The following is a 26461-nucleotide window of genomic DNA, read 5'->3' as shown; positions in this document are numbered from 1 at the left end:
CTGTGCCAATTTGTCAACACCTGCTGAAAATCCTTCTATTCCACCAGGCCTATGCAGGCAATTAAGACTACATCCCTCACAATGGTGTTTGTTTTTAATTTCTTTTTGTTTTTAACTTTTTAGGGCTTGGTTTTCTGTTTCTATATTGTTGTAAATGGCTGTGATATATTTTTATGATACCTTGGCATATAAATATTTTCATAAATCGATAAACTATTTCAGAACCTTGCAATAACCTGCCCACCCTTGACCCAGTCCTGATAGCAAAATGCATTATTTCATTGTAACAGTTTCCAGTGAGGTAGACATGTTTGTAGCCAAACATAACAACGAGGCCTTGTTGCTTCATCAGATGCATAAAGTTGTTATCTTCAGTTGGCAGGTACTTGGGTATACAAAGAAGAAAGTAAACAGTGAGATCAAGTGGTAATGAAATGCAAAAAAAGCATGTGACAATTATATTAAAGCTTAAATGCAAGTTACATGAAAGGCACACATCAAGGATTCATTGACCACACTCATCTTCCAACTTGATATATGCTATAATGTCATCCCCGCCGTTCTGCATTCTACATGGACAAATAGGCCAGTCTCTACACATAAGAGTACCCTGGCACAAATCTTACATTCAGCAAGAAGTAGAATACAGTGGTACCTCGGTTTGAGAACAGTCCTGTTTAAGAACGATTCGGTTTACAAACTCCGCAAAACAGGAAATAGTGTCCTGGTTTGAGAACTTTAAAGGTAAAGGTAAAGGGACCCCTAAACATAATTTAACGTGCTATTGAACTGCTAGGTTGGCAGGAGCAGGGACCAAGCAATGGGAGCTCACCCCGTTGCGGGGATTCGAACCGCCGACCTTCTGATCGGCAAGTCCTAGGCTCTGTGGTTTAACCTACAGTGCCACCAGTCTAAAAACGGAATCCCAACAGTGGAAGGGCACCAGCGGTGGGAGGCCTCATTAGGAAAAGCATTCCTCGGTCTAAGAATGGTTTCGGTTTAAGAATGGACCTCCGGAACAGATTAAGTTTGTAAACCAAGGTACCACTGTATTTCAACTGCTCAGGGCATTTTGCTGCTGTTTTTAAACAAAGAGAGACTCCGGCATGAAACTGACTACAAGTTATGGAGAAGTTCTGTTCTATTATATTTTGCTTTAATAGGGATTGGGGCTTTCTGTCCCACTATGAATATCCATGATTGCATTATTACTGCTGATGTGAATTATCACTACTCTTATTTGGCATACATTTACTCTGAAGTGGAATTGTCATAGATAGTACTGTTTGCATTTCATTGCCATTTGATCTCACTGTTTACATTTTTTTCACAACATCTTCTAGCCCATGAAAGTTTTTGCCATAATACACTGTAGTACTGTGAGATCTCATCTCTGTTTTATGCAAATACACGTGACTGAGATTCTTGCAAAATCAAAACAGAAACTGGAGAGATGAGGTCTATAATGGTTCAGTCCTATATAGGTCTACTCAGAAGTGAACCCCATTGAGTTCCTGGGAAATTCCTCCCAATATTTCACTATAAATAACATTAACAAGGTAAACAAAAAACATCAGACGTGATCACTATCAAATGACAATACAGTGGTACCTCGGGTTAAGTACTTAATTCGTTCCAGAGGTCCATTCTTAACCTGAAGCGTATGTAACCTGAAGCGTATGTAACCCGAGGTACCACTGTATGTGTTATTTTTCCATCAAAAATGACCGGCTTGGCATCTATACAGACTGTGAGAGATACATGCTGAAGTTTAGGGAACAAATGTAACTTACCAAAGTTCATTAAGGAACATTTGAGGAATTTGAGGAATGTCAATCCTCTCCATCCCACCAGTGCACTAACTCCTAGAGGACACCGCAGTTACCACATGGGAAGATTAAGATTGCATAAATACCATACATTTAAAACACATTACCCCACACAAGAATCCTGGGAACTGCAGTTTACCCCTTCAATAAACTACAGTTCCCAGGATTCCTGGGGAGTGTGTGCATGCTTTAAATGGATGGTGTGTATGCAGCCTAAGGCACTGGTAAAGTCGTGGGTGGGTGGGTGTGTTATTTGCTACTATGCAATTACAATGTATCTATAAACATAAAAAACCCTTTAGAAAAATGCAAGCCTCTATATACAATTAAGAGTCATATAAAAGCATCCTTAATGCACTATATAAAAAAAATGCATTTTAGTTTTGAAGTAATATTACAATTTGAATACAGTGGTACCTCGGGTTACATACGCTTCAGGTTACATACGCTTCAGGTTACAGACTCCGCTAACCCAGAAATAGTACCTCAGGTTAAGAACTTTGCTTCCGGTGGCGCGGCAGCAGCAGGAGGCCCCATTAGCTAAAGTGGTGCTTCAGGTTAAGAACAGTTTCAGGTTAAGTACGGACCTCCAGAACAAATTAAGTACTTAACCCGAGGTACCACTGTGTATATATCTATCTATCCCATTTCCCTATATCCCAACTTCTCTTGGAATTTCTGCTCATTTGAATGGTCAATTTCTTCTTTGGTTTTTCCAACAACTTCAATGTTCCCCCAATTCAAATAGGATTTTCCCCACTACCTTTTTTGGTACAGAAAGTTAGGACTACTTTATACCATAGTTAACACAGCATCTTTATCTGACATTATAACTCAAAATGCCTACTAGAGCAGAACGCCCTTCTCAAGTGCAAACTGTGTGTTAAACTGGAAGAAGAAGAAGAAGAAGAAGAAGAAGAAGAAGAAGAAGAAGAAGAAGAAGAAGAAGAAAAAGAAGAAGAAGAAAGTGGTTATCATTTGTACCCCAGCCACTCTGGGTGGCTGTGTTTTGTTGTTCCTAAAAAATCCAGTAGCAGCTATGCACATTCCAAAGAAGTCACCTTGTTACCGTCTAGGAAGCAAGTACCACCGAAACCAAAAGGACCAATTATAAACACATTTATCACCTATGAACCACTTCATGAACTGTTCCGTAATCAGTGCTTTTTTCCCTTTAAAAAATATTTAGGGGTACTCTCATTTTGACTCAAGAAAATCACCATATTATAGTTCAAATCGGGGGAAATAAATACAGTAAATGGAAAAAAAGTACAAAGATTCACAGAATGTTTAGGGGTATGCGTACCACTGTGTCCCCCCAGAAAAAACACTGTCCGTAATCAATATGCATAGGAGCCAGTTCCAGAAGGGTCTGAATGTGCAACTTTTTCAAGTTCTTGGTCAAGAGAGTCAGCCATTTAAAACATGAAAAGGACAACCTTGGGGACCTTTTTCTTCACTTTATTACTACATATCCACACAATAAAAGTGCCACTGTTAAGACATGAGTTAGGGTCAGACTGAGCTGTGGGTCCTGCCCCACCAGCTGCAGATCAATGGGGGGGGGACACCGGAGAAAGCTTAATCCACCTCACAATTCAAACCCCCCAGTTGTAGCCGTGGAGCAAGAGAAGCATTTGTTCCTCTTGCACGTTGACAGTGCTGCGCAAAGCAATCACATAGCTGCCACGGAAGCACATTAATATAATGGCATTAGAAAAATGGGGAGGATGCACCCTCTCCTAGATCCTGCATCCTCAGGATCACACCCTGGCACTTAGTGGTTACAAGTGTCAGACCTGGAAGGCCAGGGCTCAAATCCCCACTTGATCATTACTCTGGAATAACTTGAGGTGCTGTGGTTTGCCAGCAGGGACAGATTTAGGTTTGATGAGGCCCTACGCTACTGAAGGTAATGGGGCCCTTTATATGTCCAGCTGTCCTTTGTCAACTACAAATTGTTGCTGTTTTTTGTGTTGAATATATGCTATATCGTAATTTATGGATCTAATAGGTATCTAAATAAGGTTACCAGACGTCCCCATTTCCCAGGGACAGTCCCTGGATTTACAAATCAGTACCCTGAGAAAAAAAGGGATGCGGGTGGCGCTGTGGGGTAAACCACAGAGCCTAGGACTTGCTGATCAGAAGGTCAGCGGTTCAAATCCCCACGACGGGGTGAGCTCCCGTTGCTCGGTCCCAGCTCCGGCCAACCTAGCAGTGCAAAAGCACGTCAAAGTGCAAGTAGATAAATAGGTAAGGTAAGGTAAATGGCATTTCCATGCACTGCTCTGGTTTGCCAAAAGTGGCTTAGTCATGCTGGCCACATGACCTGGAAGCTGTACGTTGGCTCCCTCGGCCAATAAAGCAAGATGAGCGCTGCAACCCCAGAGTCGGTCACGACTGGACCTAATGGTCAGGGGTCCCTTTACCTTTACCCTACCCTGACAAAATCCTATGATTCCTACTGAAGTTGAAAAGTGTCCCCAGATTCATTGGAAAAAAATCTGGTAACCTTAATCTAAAGCCATTTGCACATCTCAAAATATGTATTTTATCAAAGTAATTGTTGAACAGCAATACAATTAAGAAGAAGTATATTAATATTGAAATAATTATGACGCTCTTAACTTAAAATGATTGGGGGCCCATTACTTACATCACAGGAGCCTACACAACACGAAACACTGTTGCTGTATGTAGGTTTTATTTTATTTGTTTTTTATCTTATATTTTGGAAATATACATCTAGTTGTTTTTTTCCTTTAAATTTTTTTGGGGCTCCCAAAAGAATGGGGCCCTAAGCTACAGCTTGTTTAACTCCAAATAGTACTAGTAATAATGATAGCCCACATGCATGCGGTGGATGAACAACCACACACACCCGCGCGCGAGAGAGAGAGATCGTATTCCGGATGTTTAAACCTTGCCAGATCTCAAGTAGCCGCGTCTAGGAGGTGAAAGGGGAAAAAAAGCCTGGCGGAGAAGCCAGCTCTATTTCCCTGCAGTTGCAGCAGCACTCCCCGAGGCGCTGCTGACTCCGCATTTTCCGCTCAGCTCCATGCGCGCACGCGCGCCCCGCTAGCCGGCCGCAGCCGAGCCCGCCGGTCGCTTCCTCGCGTCGGCGTGGCGCGCCCAGCAGCGCGGCTCCCGAGAAGCGACCTGGCTGGCCTGAGAGCGCGGGGTCCCTTTCCCCTCGCGGCCCCTCGCCACTGCCGGGTCCCCCGGCATGGCGTGGGCGGCGGCCTCGTCCCTCGCTCTCCGGCCTCTCGGGGACCTTTGGAGAGTTATGTCCTTCCGCTGGGCTGAGGCGCGGCGAATAAACGCCTCCGGCTCCGAGGAGGAGCAGGCGCCCAGCGCCAGCAGCACCCGCCGGACCCTTTTGCCGCCCCGTCCATCCAGCAGCCCCCGATATGTCCCCCGCCGCCCCGGACTCGCTTCCACTCACCCGCCTCTCCGCCGCGCCCCTTCCTTCCGGCGAGCTGTCCCTGGGGTTGCGCGGCGAGCTGGGGATGCGGCGCCGCTGCTAGCGCATCCTTCTCTGGCCGCCTTCCTGCTGCTTCTCGGCCGCTTCCTCCGCTGCGAGGAGGGGCGAGGCGAGAGGAGAGAAGGCGAAAGGAAGGCGGCAGGCAGCCGGCAAAGAGGCCGATACGCAGCTCCCTCTAGGGTTGCAGCCTGGTAGCCGCGAGATGTAATATGTACAGTATTATTAGAGAGAGAGGGGGGGGGGGTAGAAAGGTCCGGAAAGAGTTTATTCCCACCCACCCCCTCCGCCAGATTTCCTGCAAAACCCCCTCTGTGAAGGTTGATGTGAAATATTTGTTATAGGTGCGTCAGATGTTACGCAACGGGAGTTGCAATGTGATCTGACACAGGATTCCAACATTTGGTATTTGACATCCTCATCCTCATCATGCCGTTTAGCATTCATTCATTCATTTCATTTATAGTCCACTTTTCCTTCAAAAAGGGATGCGGGTGGCGCTGTGGGTTAAACCACAGAACCTATGACTTTCCGATCAGAAGGTCGGCAGTTTGAATCCCCAGGACGGGGTGAGCTCCCGTTGCTCGGTCCCTGCTCCTGCCAACCTAGCAGTTCGAAAGCATGTCAAAGTGCAAGTAGATAAATAGGTACTGCTCTGGTGGGAAGGTAAACAGTGTTTCCGTGCGCCGCTCTGGTTCGCCAGAAGTGGCTTATTCATGCTGGTCACATGACCCGGAAGCTGTACGCCGGCTCCCTCGGCCAATAAAGCAAGATGAGCACCGTAACCCCAGAGTCGGTCATGACTGGACCTAATGGTCAGGGGTCCCTTTACCTTTCCTTCAAAGAGCTGAAGCTTGCACACGTGAGTCTCCCCCTCCTCACAACAAGCTTGTGAGGTAGGTTAGGCTGAGAGGGAGTGACTGGTCCAAGGTCAGGCAGTGAGCTTCATGGATGCCCTGTGATTTGGACCCTATGCACACTCACCACCTGAAACCCCTAAAACAGCAATTTAACATGAATTTTACTATCTAACGAGGTGATGGGATCATGGCCACTGGTCCCATCACCTCCTGGCAAATAGAAGGGGAAGAAATGGAGGCAGTGAGACATTTTATTTTCTTGGGGTCCATGATCACTGAAGATGGTGACAGCAGCCATGAAATTAAAAGACGCCTGCTTCTTGGGAGAAAAGCAATGACAAACCTAGACAGCATCTTAAAAAGTAGAGACATCACCTTGCCAACAAAGGTCCGTATAGTAAAAGCTATGGTTTTCCCAGTAGTGAAGTATGGAAGTGAAAGCTGGACCATAAAGAAGGCTGATCGCCGAAGAATTGATGCTTTTGAATTATGGAGGAGACTCTTGAGAGTCCCATGGACTGCAAGAAGATCAAACCTATCCATTCTTAAGGAAATCAGCCCTGAGTGCTCACTGGAAGGACAGATTGTGAAGCGGAGGCTCCAATACTTTGGCCACCTCATGAGAAGAGAAGACTCCCTGGAGAAGACCCTGATGTTGGGAAAAATGGAGGACACAAGGAGAAGGGGACAACAGAGGACGAGATGGTTGGATAGTGTTCTCGAAGCTACCAGCATGAGTTTGACCAAACAGCGGGAGGCAGTGGAAGACAGACGTGCCTGGCGTGCTCTGGTCCATGGGGTCACGAAGAGTCGGACACAACTAAACGACAACAACTAACAAGACGACTGAGCCATAAAACGAAAGCAATAATCAATGTACAGTGGTACCTCAGGTTACATACGCTTCAGGTTACAGACTCCGCTAACCCAGAAATATTACCTTGGGTTAAGAACTTTGCTTCAGGATAAGAACAGAAATTGTGCTCCGGTGGCGTGGTGGCAGCAGGAGGCCCCATTAGCTAAAGTGGTGCTTCAGGTTAAGAACAGTTTCAGGTTAAGAACGGACCTCCGGAATGAATTAAGTACATAACCAGAGGTACCACTGTGCTGTACAATAAAATAAAACAGTATTGTAGATCAGGCATGTTCAACTTCAGGTAGGCTGCTTCCCTTGAGGGGGCAGGGTGGGCGGGCGCACAGCTCTCTCTCCCCCCCAAGTCAGACCTTTCTCTCCACCCCCCCACCCAAAGCAGCTCTCTCTCCTCAAACCAGCTAGGCTGCAGAGCTCTCCTCATAACACTGCAATTACAATGGGGGGTGGCACTGTGGGTTAAACCACAGAGCCTAGGACTTGCCAATCAGAAGGATCAGAAGGTCGGCGGTTTGAATCCTGGCGACAGGGTGAGCTCCTGTTGCTCGGTCCCTGCCTCCCAACCTAGCAGTTCGAAAGCACGTCAAAGTGCAAGTAGATAAATAGGTATCGCTCCAGTGGGAAGGTAAACTGTTTCCATGTGCTGCTCTGGTTCGCCAGAAACGGCTTAGTCATGCTGGCCACATGACCCGGAAGCTATACTCCCTCGGTCAATAAAGCGAGATGAGTGCTTCAACCCCAGAGTCCCCTTTACCTTTAAATTAGGAACACAACAGTAAAAATGGAAGCTCAGGACACAAAATGCAGCATGTTCAATTTCTGAGGCAAAGTTCACAAAACGGAACACCTACTTCTGAGTTTGCAGCGTTTAAATTCCATGATGTTTGTGAACTAAGCTGTTCAAAAACTGAGGTACCATTGTATAGGTGAATATAAAAAGCCTGGGACACAAATTTTCACAGACCTCTAGCAGCTATGATGGCTAATTTAACAGTAGTAATGTATTTAGCATAGCATTAACTCTGGAAGTGTATACTCGTTTCTAACCAAAGTAAGCATTTTAGAGCAAAATATACAGGTTAAAAAGAACTATTTTTCATCTGTGGGATGAAAGCAGAAGGTCCTGGGTTCAATCCCTGACATTTCCTAGTAGGGTTGGGAGACACTCCTCTCTGAAATTCTGGAGAAGTGCTGCCAGTCCGTGTAGACAATACTGAGCCAGGTGGACCAATAGTCTGACTTGTTATAGAGCAGTTTTCTATGTTCTAATGCACCTTTTCCAGAAAACACAATTATAAATTATTCTTGTCCTAGTTGAAAGTGTGAGTCGTGTTATTGTTTTGCATAGGAGACAAAATATTTTGTACCCAGCACTGTTTGGTCTTGGCTACAAAATGAAATTCTGTTTTAACCATGTTTGAACACCGGAAATGGATCGAAGCACATTGATCTTTGCAAAACACGCACACGCTCAGCATAATTTAACATGCATAGCATGTGTATTCACAGTCAGCGCGAGCCACTGCCAGTAAGAACGGACACTATTAGGCTAGATGGACAAACAGCCTCATCTGGTATAAGGCAGGTTCCTCTGTTTCAATTGAACCACCTTTCCCTGATTGTAGCGTTGTTCAAATGTTACTGGTCTGCTCTGAGAGTTATAACTTGGGCCCAGTGCCCTGAGACTTTTTACAGATAATAAAGATATTTGGAGCTGTAGACCTGCACAGATATCCCCAAAGAGCTTTTATTCCATTCCTGGCCATCTTTTAATCTGTTAATTTGTTGTTGTTAGCTGAGCCAGAAGAGCAAACGGTGAACTCCGGATTGCAAAACCATCTCTCTTGTGGCTCCACCCCCTCCAAGAATTCTAGAATCCTCAGAAGATTCTGAGCAGTTGGTTTTTCAATTTGAAGCTCTGATTCCAATCTGTTGAGACGAGCAGCCACCTTTGGGTGCCAGAGCAAAGTTAGCCTGCAGAAGACCAAAAACCGATGGATACTCTCACAGCCTCTTCTGTTTCCAGCAGGCCCTGGGTGCTCCAGTTCTTCAGAAACCTCTTTGGGAGCGGCAGGCATGTCACACAAGAGGGGCAGAGACCCAAGGCGAAAGACGAAGATAATGCCAAGAGTGAACTCCTGGACTCTCCTCTGCCCGAAAATGGGCTTGAAACAACCCTGCCAGGCCAAGAGCCTGATGCCACCAAGACTTCTCCCAGTGAGATCTGTGGGGGGTTGATGGGCAGCTGCCCTGAAGAGCTATCGTTGCTGAAGGAATTAAGTCCGGGAGACACTACCCCTACGAATGAGAACAAACTGCCTGCTTCATTTCACTCGGCTAGGATGGAGATGGGAGACTCAGATGGCTTTGCTAACCCCATGATAAGTGGCTTGGCCAAGGACCCATGTGAGAAAGTTCCTGTTACAGGAGAGAAGGAAGAAGAATCTGATGACAGGGAGGCGGTGGGAAAGTGAGTGTCACCAACGTTGAGGCCAAGTCTCAGCACACAGAACAGTGTTTAAAACTAATTCAGCTAAGTTTTTCTCAGAGTAGACCCACTGAAATGAATGAACATGACTAAAATCCACTTTGAGTAAAACTCAGTTATTTCTAATAGGATTTAATATCCGTTCAGATTGCTTCCCATACAGGAATGTGTGAAAATAGATGGGCAAATATTGCAAAGCCCTTCACAAAAACCACTTGTGTTAATTGGCTTCTGGCTGTATTACATGGGTACTAATTAGGAATGGAATTGCTCATTGACTGTTCCGGCTGTTCTTGGCTTCAAAAGGCCGAACACTTAATTTTGTGCTAAACTTTCCATGAGGTTGATTATCACACACTGAGTTGAGATACGTGGGGCTTTTCCTTGCTAACTGAAGTTCGCTGTATGAGATATTAACCATAAAAATGCATGTGGAAGGAAGGGTTACTACATTTGGCAGCCAACCAGAATTTCACAAGCCTGACTTGTTATCATTTAGACTGGCTGCCAACAGCAGAGGATGCAAAGTCAGAAAAAATGCAGCAGAACTTGATTTAGCACATCTGTGTGTCTGCAGGCACAATAATATGAATGCATGTGCACTCTGTTGTTAGATGGAGATCTGCTTTTGCTGCCTTGCAGACGAACTCAATACTCTTCCCCTCAACCAAGCGATTGCCTGCTACCTTCTTCCAGGTTGCTCAAATCCTATGGAGACAGACTGAAAGTGAGGCCTTTGGACCGAAAAAGGAATATCCCTGTTACAAAAAACCCCACTTTGCACATGCTCCACCTCCAACACATTTTACCCTGAAGTTATTTTTAGGGGAAAGCCCTTTCATCATCTTAAGAGGAAAATGGAGATCTGGACATGCTCAGAAGCGCTTGGCTGGAGGTGTCTGGATTTTTGAGAACAAAATTTGCAATCCTAGAGTTGCACTTAAAACCTCCCATCCGTGTATAATGAATAATCATTAACGGTTAATAATTCAATTTTAAGTAGAGGAATTTGCATAAGCAGTGCTGCCATGAATAATTCTTAATGTAAGATTTCCATGTGAAGAGGTTTCCATAATCTGTTATTACAAACCACAGATTATCATGGAGACTAACTACCTGGGTCTTTTAGATACAGACTGAAGGCTTTGTTCATGCAGTCAACTAAAGGGGTTGACTTAGAGACAGGCCTCATCCAAGGAAATTCTCTCTTAAAATTTTAATCCCCATCAACATCATTGCTTTTATTCACTACAGTAAATCCACCTGTCTGTGGCAATGTAGCAGTTATCATTGCTGATAAAGATGTGGCGTTTGGGTGTAGATATTAGGGTGGGAAGAAAAAAAGTGATGAATGAAGCACTGATGTGGATGTCCCCTTCTTCTATGCAATAATTGTGTGTTTGACTTTAGGGATGAATTTCCCCAGGTCCTGTGTGCAGATGATGGAGTTGCCATGTCTGCTGGATCCATGACTGATGTTAAAGGCTGTAGCGCTGAAGAGGAAAGAGAGCATCTACTGAAAGGTGAGGGCTGGAAGAAGATTCCCACTCACCCATATGGCAGCTGCTGTCCAACAGTACCTTTACCCCTCCCCCCAAGCTGCTATGACTTAATTGTTTTCATCCTATTCAATACCAGATGTCAGAGGTTTGAGACATGTATTTCAAGCAAGCAGGAGGCAAACCTTACAATCAAGAACACCCAGTATTATGTCAGATGGCCCATTAAAGATGGGTAAGAACTACAGCTGCAGTTCTAATTAGGTGATTCCATTGAATTATATTGTGCAGAGGCTGTATTCACACCAGTAGATGCTGGTCCAGTGCCAGATCCCACAGTGAAAGCAGCAAGGTGACTAAGTGGGTCAAACATTGCAGGTGTCCAGATAGCTCTGAGTGAGAAGATTTCACTGACAAAGGTTGAGAGCAGGCTGAAGCCTTTTATGCAGGTATAGGTCAACTCGGCCCTCCAGATGTTTTGGGACTACAACTCCCATGATCCCTAGCTAACAGGACCAGTGGTCATGGATGGTGGGAATTGTAGTCCCAAAACATCTGGAGGGCCAAGTTGGCCTATGCCTGTCTCCAAACTACCTCCTCCAGGCTCTCCTCACTTGTGGGGAAATTCAGTCAATCATTCTATATGTATGCCGCCTTTCCTAAGTTAAAACGGTGCCCAGGGTGGCTTACAACACATCAAAAGTTAAATAACTACAAGTGTAACAAAAGTAATGATAAAGATCCGAAATAAAGTTACAAAAAATTAACTTCAACAACAGTAAGAATCCCCCACAACAACCCCCCCTCCACCCCAGCGTACTGTATCTTATTTTACACCACTGATCTGGAGAGGTACTATGGGAGGCAGTTGTTTTCTCAAACTCACGGGAAGTTGGCTGTGAGGATTTGGGCCCTGACCCTCCAGGCTTTAGTAGACTAAGAGATTCTTCTGGAGACTCCTGTCTCACAGCCTCAAGCACAGTGGTCTCCTGATCTGCAGCAGCCAGTTCAGAGCCCTGCTCCTTGACCCGATTCCTTAGCTGGTGCCTGTGCAGCCTCAAGCTCTGTGGCTGAATTGCTGCTGGATTTAGAGGGCATTACAACCCACCCTGGTTATACGGAGAGACTTCATGAGTTGGTGACATCGCTTTTCTTTTAAACAGAAGATGTACAAGAAGGGGAACCTCCAAAAGCAGACCTCTCTCCATGGAACAGACTCCTCAATATGTACAAGCAGCGCCGGTGGCTTCCTGCTTCTAAAGGGGTAAATATGCGACAGGGAGTTGTTTTGGGGGTTTTCCCCTCCCTCTCTGCAAGTGGCATTTTTATATCATAAGCAAGGATAAATATGTGATTTCCATCAGAAGAGTGACGGTAACGAAATTACATTGTGAGCTGGCCTCTAGAATCCCCTCTAGAACACAATGTAAATTGGCTTTGCTTAAAAATCAAAAGATAGGTGGGATTTGAGAGTATCTATGCTAGCTGCCAGTGCCACATATTTATTTTTATTATTTGTTTAAATATAACACCCCACCTTTTCATCTATCAGCCCACAAGCTAGCTCACAATAGCTATTATCATCCAGTGAAAATGTTAAGAATGAAAAAGGAACAACACAGCAGTAGGAATCAGTAGATCTAGTAGCAATCAAGACAATAATCAGCAAAATGGCAAGCAACAATACTTGACTTGCAAATGGAAAATATCAAGGAGTCTTGATATTACAAGTGGTAGTTCCTCCATCAAGAAACTGTGTCGAGATAGGGACAGTTGTCATGCCTGTGATCTTGTGGTGCTCAATAAATGTTAAATTATAACAGCAGACGTCTTAGAGATACTTAAGAAACCCTTGAAATAGGGTATGGCAAAATAATTCAGGGCCAGCAGTCATAGCCCTTCAGCTATAGCCCAGTTCATCAGCTGCATTAAAGGTAAAGGTAAAGGTACCCCTGCCCGTAGGGGCCAGTCTTGACAGACTCTGGGGTTGTGCGCCCATCTCACTTAAGAGGCCAGGGGCCAGCGCTGTCCGGAGACACTTCCGGGTCACGTGGCCAGCGTGACAAAGCTGCATCTGGCGAGCCAGAGCCGCACACGGAAACGCCGTTTACCTTCCCGCTGGTAAGCGGTCCCTATTTATCTACTTGCACCCGGAGGTGCTTTCGAACTGCTAGGTTGGCAGGCGCTGGGACCGAGCAGCGGGAGCGCACCCCGCCGCAGGGATTCGAACCGCCGACCTTTCGATCGGCAAGTCCTAGGTGCTGAGGCTTTAACCCACAGCGCCACCTGCGTCCCATCAGCTGCATTAAGTACTATTATTTGTTGGCAAAAAAATACCCGGGTGTGGGGGGGACGGGGGACGACTGATTAACAGTGGAAGTAAAAGACCATGAAATGCAAGAGATGTACAGCATGTGACATTTCAATGCAGAGCTCAAATGTATGGATGTAATCCCAGTGACCTCATTTTAGCAGTGCTAATTTAACACCCATATTGGAAGGGAGACCTTGATTCAGACTGAGTCATAAACAAATACAATCAAATACGCTGATTAGCTCAGCATTAATTGAAATTCTAGTTTCATACTGGAGACTCGTTTTAAAGTTGCTGTTGTTGACATATCAGCAGCCGAGGGTCCTAAAAACTAAGATAGAGACCTAACAGCATCTGACTTCCTTGGGTAGCTGCTGCTAAAGTCTGCCTTTCTTGGGCTCCCTCAAGAGCAGTGCTCTGGTAACTGCAGTTTGGTTGCCATCGATGGCGGGTTTATGAGCTCAACTGGTTTGCCCACACTAGGCACTGAACCGAGAGGGCACTGGAGGGGGCACCACAACAATGAGTTAGTACAGAAGGTGAGAGGCAATGAGGTGCATGTGCCAAATTTTGGTGTTGCATTGGGCGGCACTGAAATTTGAAAGCCCAAAGTCCACCACTGGTGACATCCCTTATATTACTTTTCCCACAATGCCCTGGACATGTTTCAGTCCAAGCAAGCAAAAATCAAGAGTGGAAACTATTTCCCATTGCTCCCATCACCATGCTTGGAAAATCTATTCTGTCAGTTTCTGCCTGTGAGTCAGCTGTTACATGCCAGCATCACATGACAATAAACCTAAATAGCACTTTTAAGCATTAAGCTTTGTATACATTATCTCAGTAAGCTTACAATAACGCTGAAAAGTAGGGCAACCTTTATGCCCTCGTATTATGGGTGTGGAGGGCAAGATCTGAAAGACAGTAGCATGCCTAAGGCCACCTCAGAGCTGAGGTGAAGACGGGGGATTTCCCAACTGCCTGTTTTCTTAACCACTGTACCAGCACAACACCTCTGCCCATAAAAACAGCAAGTAGCTCCAGCCAAAGCAATGGGTTTTGCACATGTTTCTCTCTCAGTCCTTACCACACAGATAAGCAAGCGCTTGTGCAAAGGGCTTAATCATGCCTATTTTTAGTAACATGTTTTGCAGCCACATGGAAATGGCTTCATAAGCATCTTTTTGCACCATATACATTGCCCTCAACACCGTTAGTGCCTAATGATTGGGAGTGCTTACATAGCTGGGTATTGCAGCAGAATTACAGTAAGTAGTAGTCAGTTACCATAATTAGTCGTAATTTTAACTATTCTGTTGCTTGGCGCATTGGCTTTCCAATCAGAGGGAAAGGGGAAGTTTCATATAACAGCCCACAAGACTTAGCACAAGCCTAACCAGGTCTACTCAGAGGAACTGGGCATGGAGGAAAGGGTTAATTTCCTTCATGGGCACAAATCAACTTGTGTATGAGATAAGCAAGCAGGTGCAAGGTCAGCATAGCTATGGCTATGACCCAGTGCTGTCTAAATAATAATAATAATAATAATAATAATAATAATAATAATAATAATAATAATAATTTTTTATTTATACCCCGCCCTCCCCAGCCAAGGCCGGGCTCAGAGCGGCTTACAAGCAATAATAAAGGCAAAATGAATGATTACAACTTAAAAACAAAAATAAAATACAACATTAAAATAATGGAATATTAAAATATTAAAATGTAGCCTCAACGCAGGAGAAGGAAAAGAAAGGAAAAAAAGAGAGGGAGGGAATCAAATTGGCTCCAAGCCAAAGGCCAGGCGGAACAACTCTGTCTTACAGGCCCTACGGAAAGAAATCAGATCCTGCAAGACCCTGGTCTCATGAGGCAGAGCGTTCCACCAGGCCGGAGCCAGAGTCGAAAAGGCCCTGGCTCTGGTTGAAGCCAATCTAACTTCCTTAGGGCCTGGGACCACTAGGGTGTTGTTATTTATGGACCTTGAGGCTCTCTGTGGGGCATACCAGGAGAGGCGGTCCCGTAGGTACGAGGGTCCTAGGCCGTGAAGGGCTTTAAAGGTCAAAAGCAGCACCTTAAATCTGACCCTGTACTCCACCGGGAGCCAGTGCAGCTTGAAAAGCACTGGGTGAATATGCTCCCATGGCAGAGACCCCGTGAGGAGCCTCGCTGCAGCATTCTGTACCCGCTGGAGTTTCTGGGACAGCTTCAAGGGCAGCCCCGCATAGAGCGAATTACAGTAGTCAAGCCTGGAGATGACCGTCGCATGGATCACTGTGGCCAGGTCGGGGCGGGAAAGGTAAGGGACCAACTGCTTGATGTGGCGAAGGTGGAAAAATGTCGCCTTGGCTGTTGCTGTAACTTGCGCCTCCATGGAAAGGGAGGCGTCAAGGATTACACCCAAACTCTTAACGGAAGGCAATGGCACTAATTGGGCCCCCGCAAGAGAAGGGAGTTGGTCCCTCATCCCCATGCCATCCCGACCTAGCCATAGGACCTCTGTCTTCGAAGGATTTAGTTTCAATCGGCTCCCACGAAACCATCCAGCCACAGCTTCCAAGCATCTGGTCAGTGTGTTCGGGGCCGAGTCAGTGTGGCCATCCATCAGCAGATAGAGCTGAGTGTCATCAGCATATTGGTGACAGCCCAGCCCAAAGCTCCGGATAATCTGGGCAAGGGGGCGCATAAAGATGTTAAAAAGCATTGCGCCCTGCGACACTCCACACACCAAGGAGTGGTGCGACGACATTTCACTCCCTAGTGCCACCCTCTGTCCCCGACCAGAGATAAAAGAGCACAACCAGTTACGGGCTATGCCCTGTATCCCCACGTCTGCAAGGCGGTGGTCCAGAAGATCATGATCGACCATGTCAAAGGCTGCTGACAAATCTAAAAGGATCAGCAGTCCTGACCCGCCTCGATCCAGTTGTCTACGGAGATCATCTGTTAGGGCAACCAGAGCCGTCTCCGTCCCAAAACCAGGACGGAAACCGGACTGAAATGGATCTAATGCTGATGTTTCCTCCAGAAACCTACCAAGCTGTTCAGCAACCGCTCTCTCAATTACCTTACCCAGGTATGGAAGATTTGAAACTGGGCGGTAATTGGATAGGTCTAAGGGATCTAATGAAGTTTTTTTTAAGAGTGGACACACCACTGCTTCCTTCAATTCCCCTGGGAATGTCCCCGTGTCAAGGGACAAATTGATAATTTCAACCAGGGGGGTCCGCACAACATCTGGACACTCCCTAATCAGCCAAGACGGGCACGGATCAAGGAGGCAGGTGGTGGGCCTACCAACTTGGAGGAATCTATCCACATCAGTAGGGAGTATCCGATCGAAATGGTCCAACACTGGACCTGAAGTCAGTTGAGGGGCCTCCAGTTCAGTCACTGTATGTAAATTGGCAGGGAGGTCACGGCGGAGCAACAGGACTTTCTCCGCAAAAAAACTCGCGAATGCCTCACAACTGTGGGTCGAATTTGTGCTTAAATTTGGTTGTCCTCCTAAGGACGTTATTGACCTAATTATTTTTAAACGTTGTGCCGGGTGAGAGCTAGCAGATGCAATGGAAGCTGCAAAGTAAGATTTCTTAGCAGCTTTCATAGCCATCTCATAGACTTTCATAAGCGTCCTATAAGATGTTCTTGAGGCTCCGTCACGAGTCCATCGCCATACTCGCTCTAGCCGTCTGAGATCCCGCTTCATTTTCCGGAGCTCCTCAGTAAACCAAGGGGCCCGGTTTCGACGGGGTCGCAGAGGGCGCTTAGGCGCAATCTCATCAATGGCTGCCAAGAGCCGGTTATTCCAGTCCGCAACAAGGTCATCTAATGAGTCACCAGGAGGAGCAGGGTTCCGCAAGGCTTGTCGGAATCTATCAGGATCCATCAGTTTTCGTGGACGAGCCCAAATAGGTTCGCCACCTGAGCCGGGGAGGAGCGGGAAGTCTATCTTGGCTTTCAGAGCGTAGTGATGAGACCATGGCACTTCCACAGCAGGGAGCATGATCACATCTATGCCAGCCCCAAAAATCAGATCCAGCGTGTGGCCTGCTTGATGAGTGGGGCCCAAAACAACCTGGGAGAGCCCTAGTGTTGCCATGGAAGTCACTAGGTCCAGGGCCTGTGAGGAGGGAGCAGCATCGGCATGGACGTTGAAATCTCCCAAAACCAGTAGGTTTGGGAACTCCAAGGCCCAGCCCACCACCACCTCCAGCAGGTCTGACAGGGTGGCTGCAGGTGTGCTGGGTGGTCGGTACACCAGCCAGACAGCCAAGCTCTCCTTGGTGCCCCACACGAGACCAACACATTCAATGCCGGAGATCGCCGGTGATGGCAGAGCTCTGAAAGAGCAATCCTCCCGGAATAACAACGCTACTCCTCCCCCCCGACCCACGGTCCGCGATTGATGGAGGACAGAGAAACCTGGGGGTGTTATCTCATGTAGGGAGACTACTTCGCCTTCCCGTACCCAGGTCTCCGTCACGCAAGCCAGGTCAATCCCCTGCGAGACAAAAAAGTCACGCATGTTGGCGGTTTTGTTGCCTATGGACCTGGCATTGCACAGCACCAATGACGGAGGTGTGTAATCCTTGCTCTCCCTACCCTCATCCCTTGGGATGGGGTGTAAATTGGAAGGGGTTCGAGGATCACTGCATCTCGAAACCCTTCGCCGATAGAGATATCTAGCCCCACCGCCATTCCTCCCTAGCCCTTCAGTTGTGGAAATCCCAGATCCCATACTAGCCTCCCCAATAGATGGGTAACATCCCCTCAATAACAAGTCATCCTTGGGCCAGGACTCATGGGTCAAAGTGGTATGGGAAAGAGGTGGAGGTCTGATAGGGTAAGTATCCCTAGAACAGTGTTTCCCAACCTTGTGCCTCCAGATGTTTTTGGCCTACAACTCCCATCATCCCTGACCACTGGTCTTGCTAGCTAGGGATGATGGGAGTTGTAGGCCAAAAACATCTGGAGGCACAAGGTTGGGAAACACTGCCCTAGAAGATAAAACCCAACCAACCACACCCCAAGCGGGGGGGGGGGGGACGACAGTCCCATGGTGTTTCATTAACTGTCAATCCCCCTCTCCCTCCTGGGTTAATTGGAGGATTGTTGGTTCTATCTGTGGCTGTGGAAGTATTAATGAGGTATGTGTTATAAAATGTGGATCACTGGCCAACAAAGAGCCAGATTCGAATTCGGAAGATCTGTCCATCCTGTCTCGCCAGGAGTACAGTGGAGAAGGCTGATCATTCTGGTAAGTTTTTGGAACATTAGGCAAAGGTCCAGATGTAGATTTGGTGCTGGATATCTCCAGATTGTCAGCAACATAAGAGTTCTTTATGTGTTGTTGCCATAGAAATGTTGGAGGCGCCAAATTCCTCATCTAATTTGGTGTCGTTTGAAAAGGGAACAGGGAGTTGCACTGATGTCTTTCGATGGGATAAAGAGCTGTTGGACGTCTTTAAATATTGTGCTCTAGGCTCTACTGTCCTTATATTTTGGGTAGAAATCTCAGTCTTTATACTCATTAGCCTCTTCTTCAGGTCTTGTAATTCTAGGCTTACAGAGTTCTTTTCTTCCTTTGGGCAATTAGTATTTCTAGTGTTGAGCTTGGTTTCCTTTATCCGCAAGGGACCAATTGCCTCCTAGTTTCGTCCTTAAATACCCTCACTGGGCGGAGAGAATGGAACCACCATAGGGTATCCTTTATCTCCATGATTGAGATGGGAGGGTTGATGACCTAAAGGTCATATAAGTGAGCAAGGCACGCCAGCTCATTAGTCAGTCAGTGAGCCTTTCTGTGAGTTGGAGTCTGTGTTATTTCTTAAAGCTGGAGCAACAGAGATACTTTGTCCTTATATGTATCTGTATCTGTATCTGTATCTGTTTCTGTATCTGTACAGTGGTACCTCAGGTTAAGAATTTAATTCGTTCTGGAGGTCTGTTCTTAACCTGAAACTGTTCTTAACCTGAAGCACCACTTTAGCTAATGGGGTCTCCTGCTGCAGTTGCGTCGCCACTGCGCGGTTTCTGTTCTCATCCTGAAACGAAGTTCTTAACCCGAGGTACTATTTCTGGGTTAGCGGAGTCTGTAACCTGAAGCGTCTGTAATCTGAGGTACTACTGTATCTGTATCTGTATCACCACCAACTGTATTGCCACCAAGGACTGTATTCCTGAAGTCTAATCTTCTACAGCAGTAAACTATTTTTGCATCTTAACATGCCTCTGTGAGGTGAATAGAACTGGGAACAACTTCCAGTACATGGGTCTCTCACCTCAGATTCCCACCAGAAAGCTGGCCTTCTGGTAGTGAAGTTGTTGAAACTTACTGGAAGTGGGAGGGGCAAGGTGAAAGGGGGTGCTGTGTGCCAGTACAGTGGTGGAGCCAATCTGGTACTCCCACCAGTGCAGCCACACAGGGTGTCTGTCTGCTCTTTTTATCCTGTTTTATATTTTCTGGCTGTTTACTTCCCCCTCCCCTTCTGGGTTGAACACATGTAGGATATATTGGTGGCCATTCTTCTGGCAGAGCAGTGGCACATCTTCTTCCTCAGCATACAGTGGTACCTCGGGTTACAGACACTTCAGGTTACAGACGCTTCAGATTACAGACTCCGCTAATCCAGAAATAGTATCTCGGGTTAAGAACTTTGCTTCAGGATAAGAACAGAAATTGCACGGCAGCGGGAGTGGGAGGCCCCATTAGCTAAAGTGGTACCTCAAGTTAAGAACAGTTTCAGGTTAAGAACGGGCCTCCAGAACAAATTAAGTTCTTAACCTGAGGTACCATTGTAATAGGTGCATAGGGTTGCCGTGTTAGGCTGCAATCCTAAACATACTTACTAAACATACATACTAAACACAGTGGTCTTCCATAGAAATGTGCAGAGCAGTCCTAAGCATGTTTATTCAGAAATAATTCTCACCAATTTCGATGGAGCTTCTTTCCACAAGAAGGATTTCCTTCTTATGCAGGCATGTCTTTCTGTCAGATGCTTGTTTCTTTCTGTTTTAATCTTGTAAGTTTTTGGTCATTTCATTTTTGCAACAGTCCATGACTAATATCAATAAAATTGAACTGCACTCATGCAGTCCCAATAGAACCAGATTTCAAACATCCATAATTGTTCAAAATCAAAATTACATTCTTGGTCCACTTGTGAAATAATATAATACAGGTATTTATGCAATTTCAGAAACCTTGCTATAATTGGATAATTAAAACTAAATTCCATTTTATCTGGCCACACCTTCTGAATATGTTTTTTTTAAATATATATATATATGCACCATCTTCAGGATATTCCAGTACAACCAGTTGTTGAAGATGATCTAATGGTATATGGAATTGCAACACCCAGACCTCATGTCACCCTATCAAATTCCTCTGCAGTTTGCAGTGCTTGTGGGTAAGTTTTTTGTGGTGCTCTTCATCCCCCAAATTCTGAAACATTGAGTAGATGGTCCCAAAATACCAAAATTTGTGCAATGTGATGTTGAAATGTAGAATGTAACCAATGAGAATGAGCAACAAAAGATTGTGGGGTGCCTCTGGCCCCTAAGCAGAGGTTCCAGCTAGGACAATGATGGACCACCAGATTTGTATTGTAAAGAGGGTTCTTCAGCTCTTCACTAAGCCTACTGGAATTGATAAATGAAAATGAATTGTCAGGTGGAGTGCTGGGAACAACTTTGGATAGTACCATATGTGACCACTAGATGCCACAGTCCAATTTAGAACAAATTTACCGGGCTAAAGTGTGTACTGTATCCAAGAGTGGCTGTAAAGGCATTAAAATGCATTACAGTACTGTACTTGGATTAAAAGAAAACACCCTGGTTTAAGGGGCAATAATTTGGAATGGGGAATTTATAGTGAGTCACCCTGATACAGAGTCTTTAATTTACGGATGTATTTAAAAATACTTACTCTTTCTTAATCTGCTGTAAGGATTATAATTTGATATATACGATTGTACATTTTAAATCTGCAATTTGTTGGTGTTGAATATATAAGTGTAAATGTGTATGAACGTGAAAGAAATCTTAGTAAAAACCAACCCTGGTGGTGGCAAATCTTTTTGACAAATATGCCATAGGTGAAGTCCAAAGTCTTAGAGAGTGCCACCCTAGTATGTACACATTCCATATTCATCATCCTGTGCCTTTGTGTGAGTCTGCTGAGCTGGGGAACAGGGAGCAGTTGGCTGTGTAGCAGGGGGGCTCATAATTAATATGCTATAGCCCTAAGCCTCTCTTATTTGTGCTGCCTATAACACCAGTGCCAAAGGGTGGCTATCCATGATATATTATAGACCCACAGAAAAAGTAAAGGACTTAATAGGACATCCTCAGGCCTTCCTAAAATTATTTTCTTACACAGAATATGCACAGTTATTGCTGAGGATCCAATTGACCTATTCAAAACCATCCCACGTGTATTAAAGGCATCACCACCCTCCTCTTACCCATAGCAATGACTTACCATTTTGTAAATCTTAAAAAACTATTTCCTTTTAAGTATAACATTGATCTACACCAACAGTAGAATTCATAAATGCTCTGTTTCTGTTAAAAAGCAAACAGATGGCCGTCTCACAAACTTGGGGTCCACCTTTTGTGCAATTAAAAAAATATGGTTAGATCACTGTGATCATTGGATAAATAGTGGTACAGAAATTTAAGAACAGGAACAACAACTGATCACTGATCACCCGGATAAACTTTAATCTGCCTTTAATTGGCCTCTAGAAGTGCTACAGATGTGATGAACAGATGATTACCTTGAACTCTCATTACATCTCTGTTTTAATGAGCATTGAAATACCTACTGATAAGGTACTGTGCTGGATCCTTTTGAGGGCAATTCATAATAGTATAACAGTTGTCCTTTAGAGATCAGTGCAGTAAATTAATTTGAAAGCTGCACATGAAGTTTAATCTGTTATAAACTTCTTGTTGTTTTTAAAATAAAGCCAGTGATAGTTGGAGCCCTGAGACTGACTTTTGCTTGGTATACTTTGTAGAAGCTATTTTATTTATAGCATTCAGATTTTAGAGAAAGGAATGAGAATGGCTATTCAGATTCTGACACTGAACCAAGCTATGACCTTAGGGCAGTCACATTTGTTTATTTAAATAAGAGCATTTATAAAGAACTTAATATTTTATAAAAATCCCTGAGTGGTGTACAACATAAAAACAATAAACAATATCATGAAAACAAAAATAGAACACAAACCCAATAAAACAATGTATAAAAGCAGGAATTTTGGAGATTGAAGCAAATAGAAACAGGATCCTCTCTTAAGGGTCCATGAAAACCTAGGCAGGAAGATGTCTTTATGAGACATTTAAAGCAACTGATGGTTGCAAGATCAATTTTGGGGTCACTGCCATTGGCTATTCTGTAGCTTGTAGAATTTCCCCAGCTCTCTCTACTTAAGGCCTAACTGGTAAAATGAGAACAGTCAAGATATTACAAGGTTCCATCAGTGCTAGCAACGCTTCTAATCTAACTCTGTCTCTCCCTGGCCCAATGCAATCTAGGCTTCCTGAGAATGAAGATGGAGAAGGGGCTGGTGACTGTGAGACGGCACTCAGAGGTCCAGGAAGAAATGATGCTGGAAGTCTGGAGCACCCTAAGGTGTTGTAGATGCTAATATAGTCTGGGAGGGAATGGAGGCTCATAGCACTTTCCAACATTCCTAACTTTTTGTCTTTAAAGTGCTATAGGATTGTCTTTTTTGCTGAAACAGCGAAAGAGAGGGCTCTCCTCTTCTAGTTCTCTAGTGAGAATGACAGGATCATGGTACTCACAGGCGAACCAGGAATCGCCTCCATTTCCCTCCTGACAGAGGCTCTGAGCTTTTAACTACTACATGATGGGCAGAAATTCAACAGTTGCAGCTTCTGAGCACTACTTCATTGCCATGCCAGCAAGGATGGCACCTGTTGAATTTCTGCATGCAACACAGCTGTTGCAGACAAATAACCTTTGTTGGGGAGGGGGAAAGTCCACAACCCCAACCTCATCAACTGTAACTGTGAATGTAGACAACAACTTTACTTGCACATGGTAAATTGAATCCCTGAAAGGGCCATGCCTTGATCTTCATGGATGCTGAATTCACTGGGGTTTTCTTTCAATCAGCAATCAGGACAATGGACTGAGCTCCTTGAGATTTTTCTTGGCTATTAATTAATGGAGCCTCATCCTACATGTCTGCATTAGCAGGGAGAAGAGGTAGGGTAAGATAAAGGACCAGTGTGGAACAGTGGCTAGTGTGTGGAAAACCGAAGTTTAAATTACTGCTAGGCTATAAAACTGTCTGGGTGAACATGGACTGGCATTAGCACATGGCATCCTCAGGCATCTGGCCAGCTACTGATGCTCACCATCTTTTTGTCTGCTGCTCTGATCAGCACCAGGTGGCTGGGATTGAGAGCCACCATTTAAATTTCCCACAATGCCCCACAGCAATTGGGTATATTTTGGAAATCAAAATGGCAGCTTCCAGCTGCACAGCACTGATTGAAGTACTGCTACTGCTGCGCACCATGGCTGTTGTTTCCAGAGCTCACCAACATTGAAGGAGACCTGCCACTGACAGAGGAAGGGACCACCAAAGGGCCCTTTACCAGGGGGCCTTTCAAACTTAGAGCTGGCTCTGCTTTTGACAAGTATTCTCAAATATTCTTCAGGATGACTGTGAGCTCACAACACCACTTTGAAGGAGAAAGTAGGATTCAAATGTAGGATATCAGTGACAATGGAACTTCAGAGTGATCATTGGTATGCCTTTGTAACATTATTCTTTCTTTCCACCCTTGTTAGAATGTGCACTGAGGAAACACTGTCGGAGTCACTTAGAGTCTGCCAACTGCACCCTTCTCCACTTTGCTTGCTGGAAGGAAGATGGTCTGCTAAGGATTGTTATTTGTAACCCACCAAGACTGTTTCAAATTTCTTTCTTTCTTTCTTTCTTTCTTTCTTTCTTTCTTTCTTTCTTTCTTTCTTTCTTTCTTTCTTTTGTATAGCTGTTGCCCACTTTCCCCTGTGCTCCCCTTACAAATCCACCAGATGTGTTCGTAGTATATATTTCAGGTTGATGAACTGCTCTTCCACCTCCTCATTAAAGTTTTCCTGTGAATTCATATCTTTTTTGTGTGCTTTTAATGTCACACATGACAAAGCGAGACATCTCTTGAGGCTTCATGAAACACAGAAGGCTCATTCAGACATCTGCTTGTCTCACCACTTTCACCTTGGAAAACCCAATACTAACTGCTGAATCAGAACAAATGTCAAGCGGGTTGTCTGTGGACTGATGTTTACTCTGATACAGTGTTAAAGAGCTGGTTTTCCCAGGGAAATCAGTGGGGCAAACAGAAAACCACTTGGATCTGTGCTTTCTAGGCACAGGACAAGCTGAAGGGTGAACTATGTATGGGAACTCAACATAGATATTGACCTCAACATCCAGCAAAATCTGAGTTTTTAGACCTATGCTTTCTCTTGCTCACTGTTTCTGCAAGGTGTAAAACATCAAATGCCATAAGCTGTTGTTAACTATCAGTGATAGATACTGACAAACATAAAACATTCAAATAAATAATTGGAAACTAATATTAAGATCAAATATTAGAATATATAAAATACTGATGCCAAATTGAATATCTACCAAATATTTGGCATTCACATATGCAGAGAAAAACCTTTGAAGATCGTTAGGGAAAGGGCAAATTATCCTCAGCTCCACTTATTCCATCATTTCTAGTATTTTAACTTTTTGGGTTAGGCAGTTGAGGTCTTATACTTCAATGTACTCTGGGTCCCTCCAGACCTTTTCATTATGCATTCATGATGATTCCTGCTCATGAGGATATCAAGGTGGTCATACACAATCCCAAATTCAATATTGTTTGTGTGTGCAAAAATGTTGGATGGTCACACGCATATCCCATAACGTCCTGGTGAAATCCCGTAATTATATATACCACAAATGTTCTGGTTTATCTTTTCCCCATTTTTGTTTCACGATAGCCCCTCCAGACAGCAATAATGTGGCAGCGTTAGAGATGCAACATGGAACAAACTAAGAACAAATTCACCATAAACGCACTATTATTGAGTCAAGAACAGATTGCAGAAAAAACAATAAAACACTAGTCTGGAGGGGCTTTCTATTATTCAGCTCTTGATTGGCAGCTACCCTCCAGAGTCACAGAAAGACATCTTTCCTAGTTCTAAAACCTGAAAACCTTTGTTCCTGCCTCTGTTTCAGAGTGTGGATTTGGACTAGGAAGTGGATCTTGCTTCTCTCTTTATACCTTCAGCCTCTTGTAAGAGGTGAACTGTAGGCTAGCCCTTGGCATTTTTAACCACAGGCTGTGAGAATTGAGCCGGAATAGTTCTGGCAGCCCAAGGCCCCTGCTAATCTGGGAATTCTATGAGAGGAAACCCACACCCTGCAAACCTGCCAGACGACAAAGCCTTCTTCATACATGTTGACTCCCAGGGGATTGCAAAATAGAGCAGTTACTATTTTTGTACAGGTTTTATTGATTACTTTTCAGGATCTGCAGTTGCTTTGCCCCTAGCTTTGCAGCATAAGTATGGTTGGCATCCAGAATATGGCTAATGTGTCTATTTCACAAAAACACATAGTTTGTGGGCTAATCATCTTAGGTGCCATCACTTGTCTCCAAGATATATGCAAAAGCCTCTGACTACTACTGCTACCTATTTGGATTATTGTGCCTCAGTTAGAAGACTCTCCTCAATATTGTACATGGTTTCTTTAGTTAGACACCAGGCTCAAAAATAAGAATTTAAGGAATTATGGAATATTCTTTTCTATATTTGTTATATATGGGGTGTGTGGGGTGTTAGGGGAGGTAAGGTAAAGATAAAGGACCCCTAGATGGTTAAGCCCAGTCAAATTTGACTATGGGGTGCTGTGCTCATCTCCCCTTTCAGGCTGAGGGAGCTGGTGTTTGTCTGTAGACAAGTTTATGGATCATGACTAAACTGAGTCATACCTCTGCTGAGGGACCTGTTGTGCTCCTTCTTGTGTAGTTTGTCTACCTTTGGTCTCCACCATA

General features: G+C 44.8%; 3 protein-coding genes across 4 annotated transcripts in view; 2 read left to right on the top strand and 1 right to left on the bottom strand.

Annotated features, from left to right (window-relative positions):
* The window catches only part of BAK1 (BCL2 antagonist/killer 1), a 41267-nt gene extending 35730 nt beyond the window's left edge, over positions 1-5537 (bottom strand). Inside the window, exon 1 of one of the 2 annotated variants that reach the window (XM_083745102.1) lies at positions 5278-5537. The gene's annotated coding sequence lies outside the window, so the exon portion shown is untranslated. The remainder of the gene's footprint in view (positions 1-5277) is intronic. The other variant, XM_083745104.1, reaches the window with a different exon arrangement.
* Positions 1-26461, top strand: part of ETV7 (ETS variant transcription factor 7) — a 741840-nt gene that overhangs the window by 110516 nt on the left and 604863 nt on the right. The gene's annotated exons all lie outside the window — the stretch shown is intronic.
* On the top strand, positions 8941-24511 carry LOC310847884 (uncharacterized protein). Its single transcript, XM_083746074.1, has 6 exons — positions 8941-9514; positions 10943-11055; positions 12195-12295; positions 20654-20763; positions 22904-23000; positions 24192-24511. Exons 1-6 carry the CDS (start codon positions 9039-9041, stop codon positions 24201-24203), a joined length of 909 nt encoding a protein of 302 aa, XP_083602200.1. The 5' UTR covers positions 8941-9038; the 3' UTR covers positions 24204-24511.

Source organism: Podarcis gaigeae (genome assembly GCF_964106915.1).
Source record: "Podarcis gaigeae genome assembly, chromosome: 6".
NCBI classification, from domain to species: domain Eukaryota; kingdom Metazoa; phylum Chordata; class Lepidosauria; order Squamata; family Lacertidae; genus Podarcis; species Podarcis gaigeae.
Note: the sequence above shows the minus strand (reverse complement) of the source record. Positions and strands in the feature narration are given on the sequence as shown.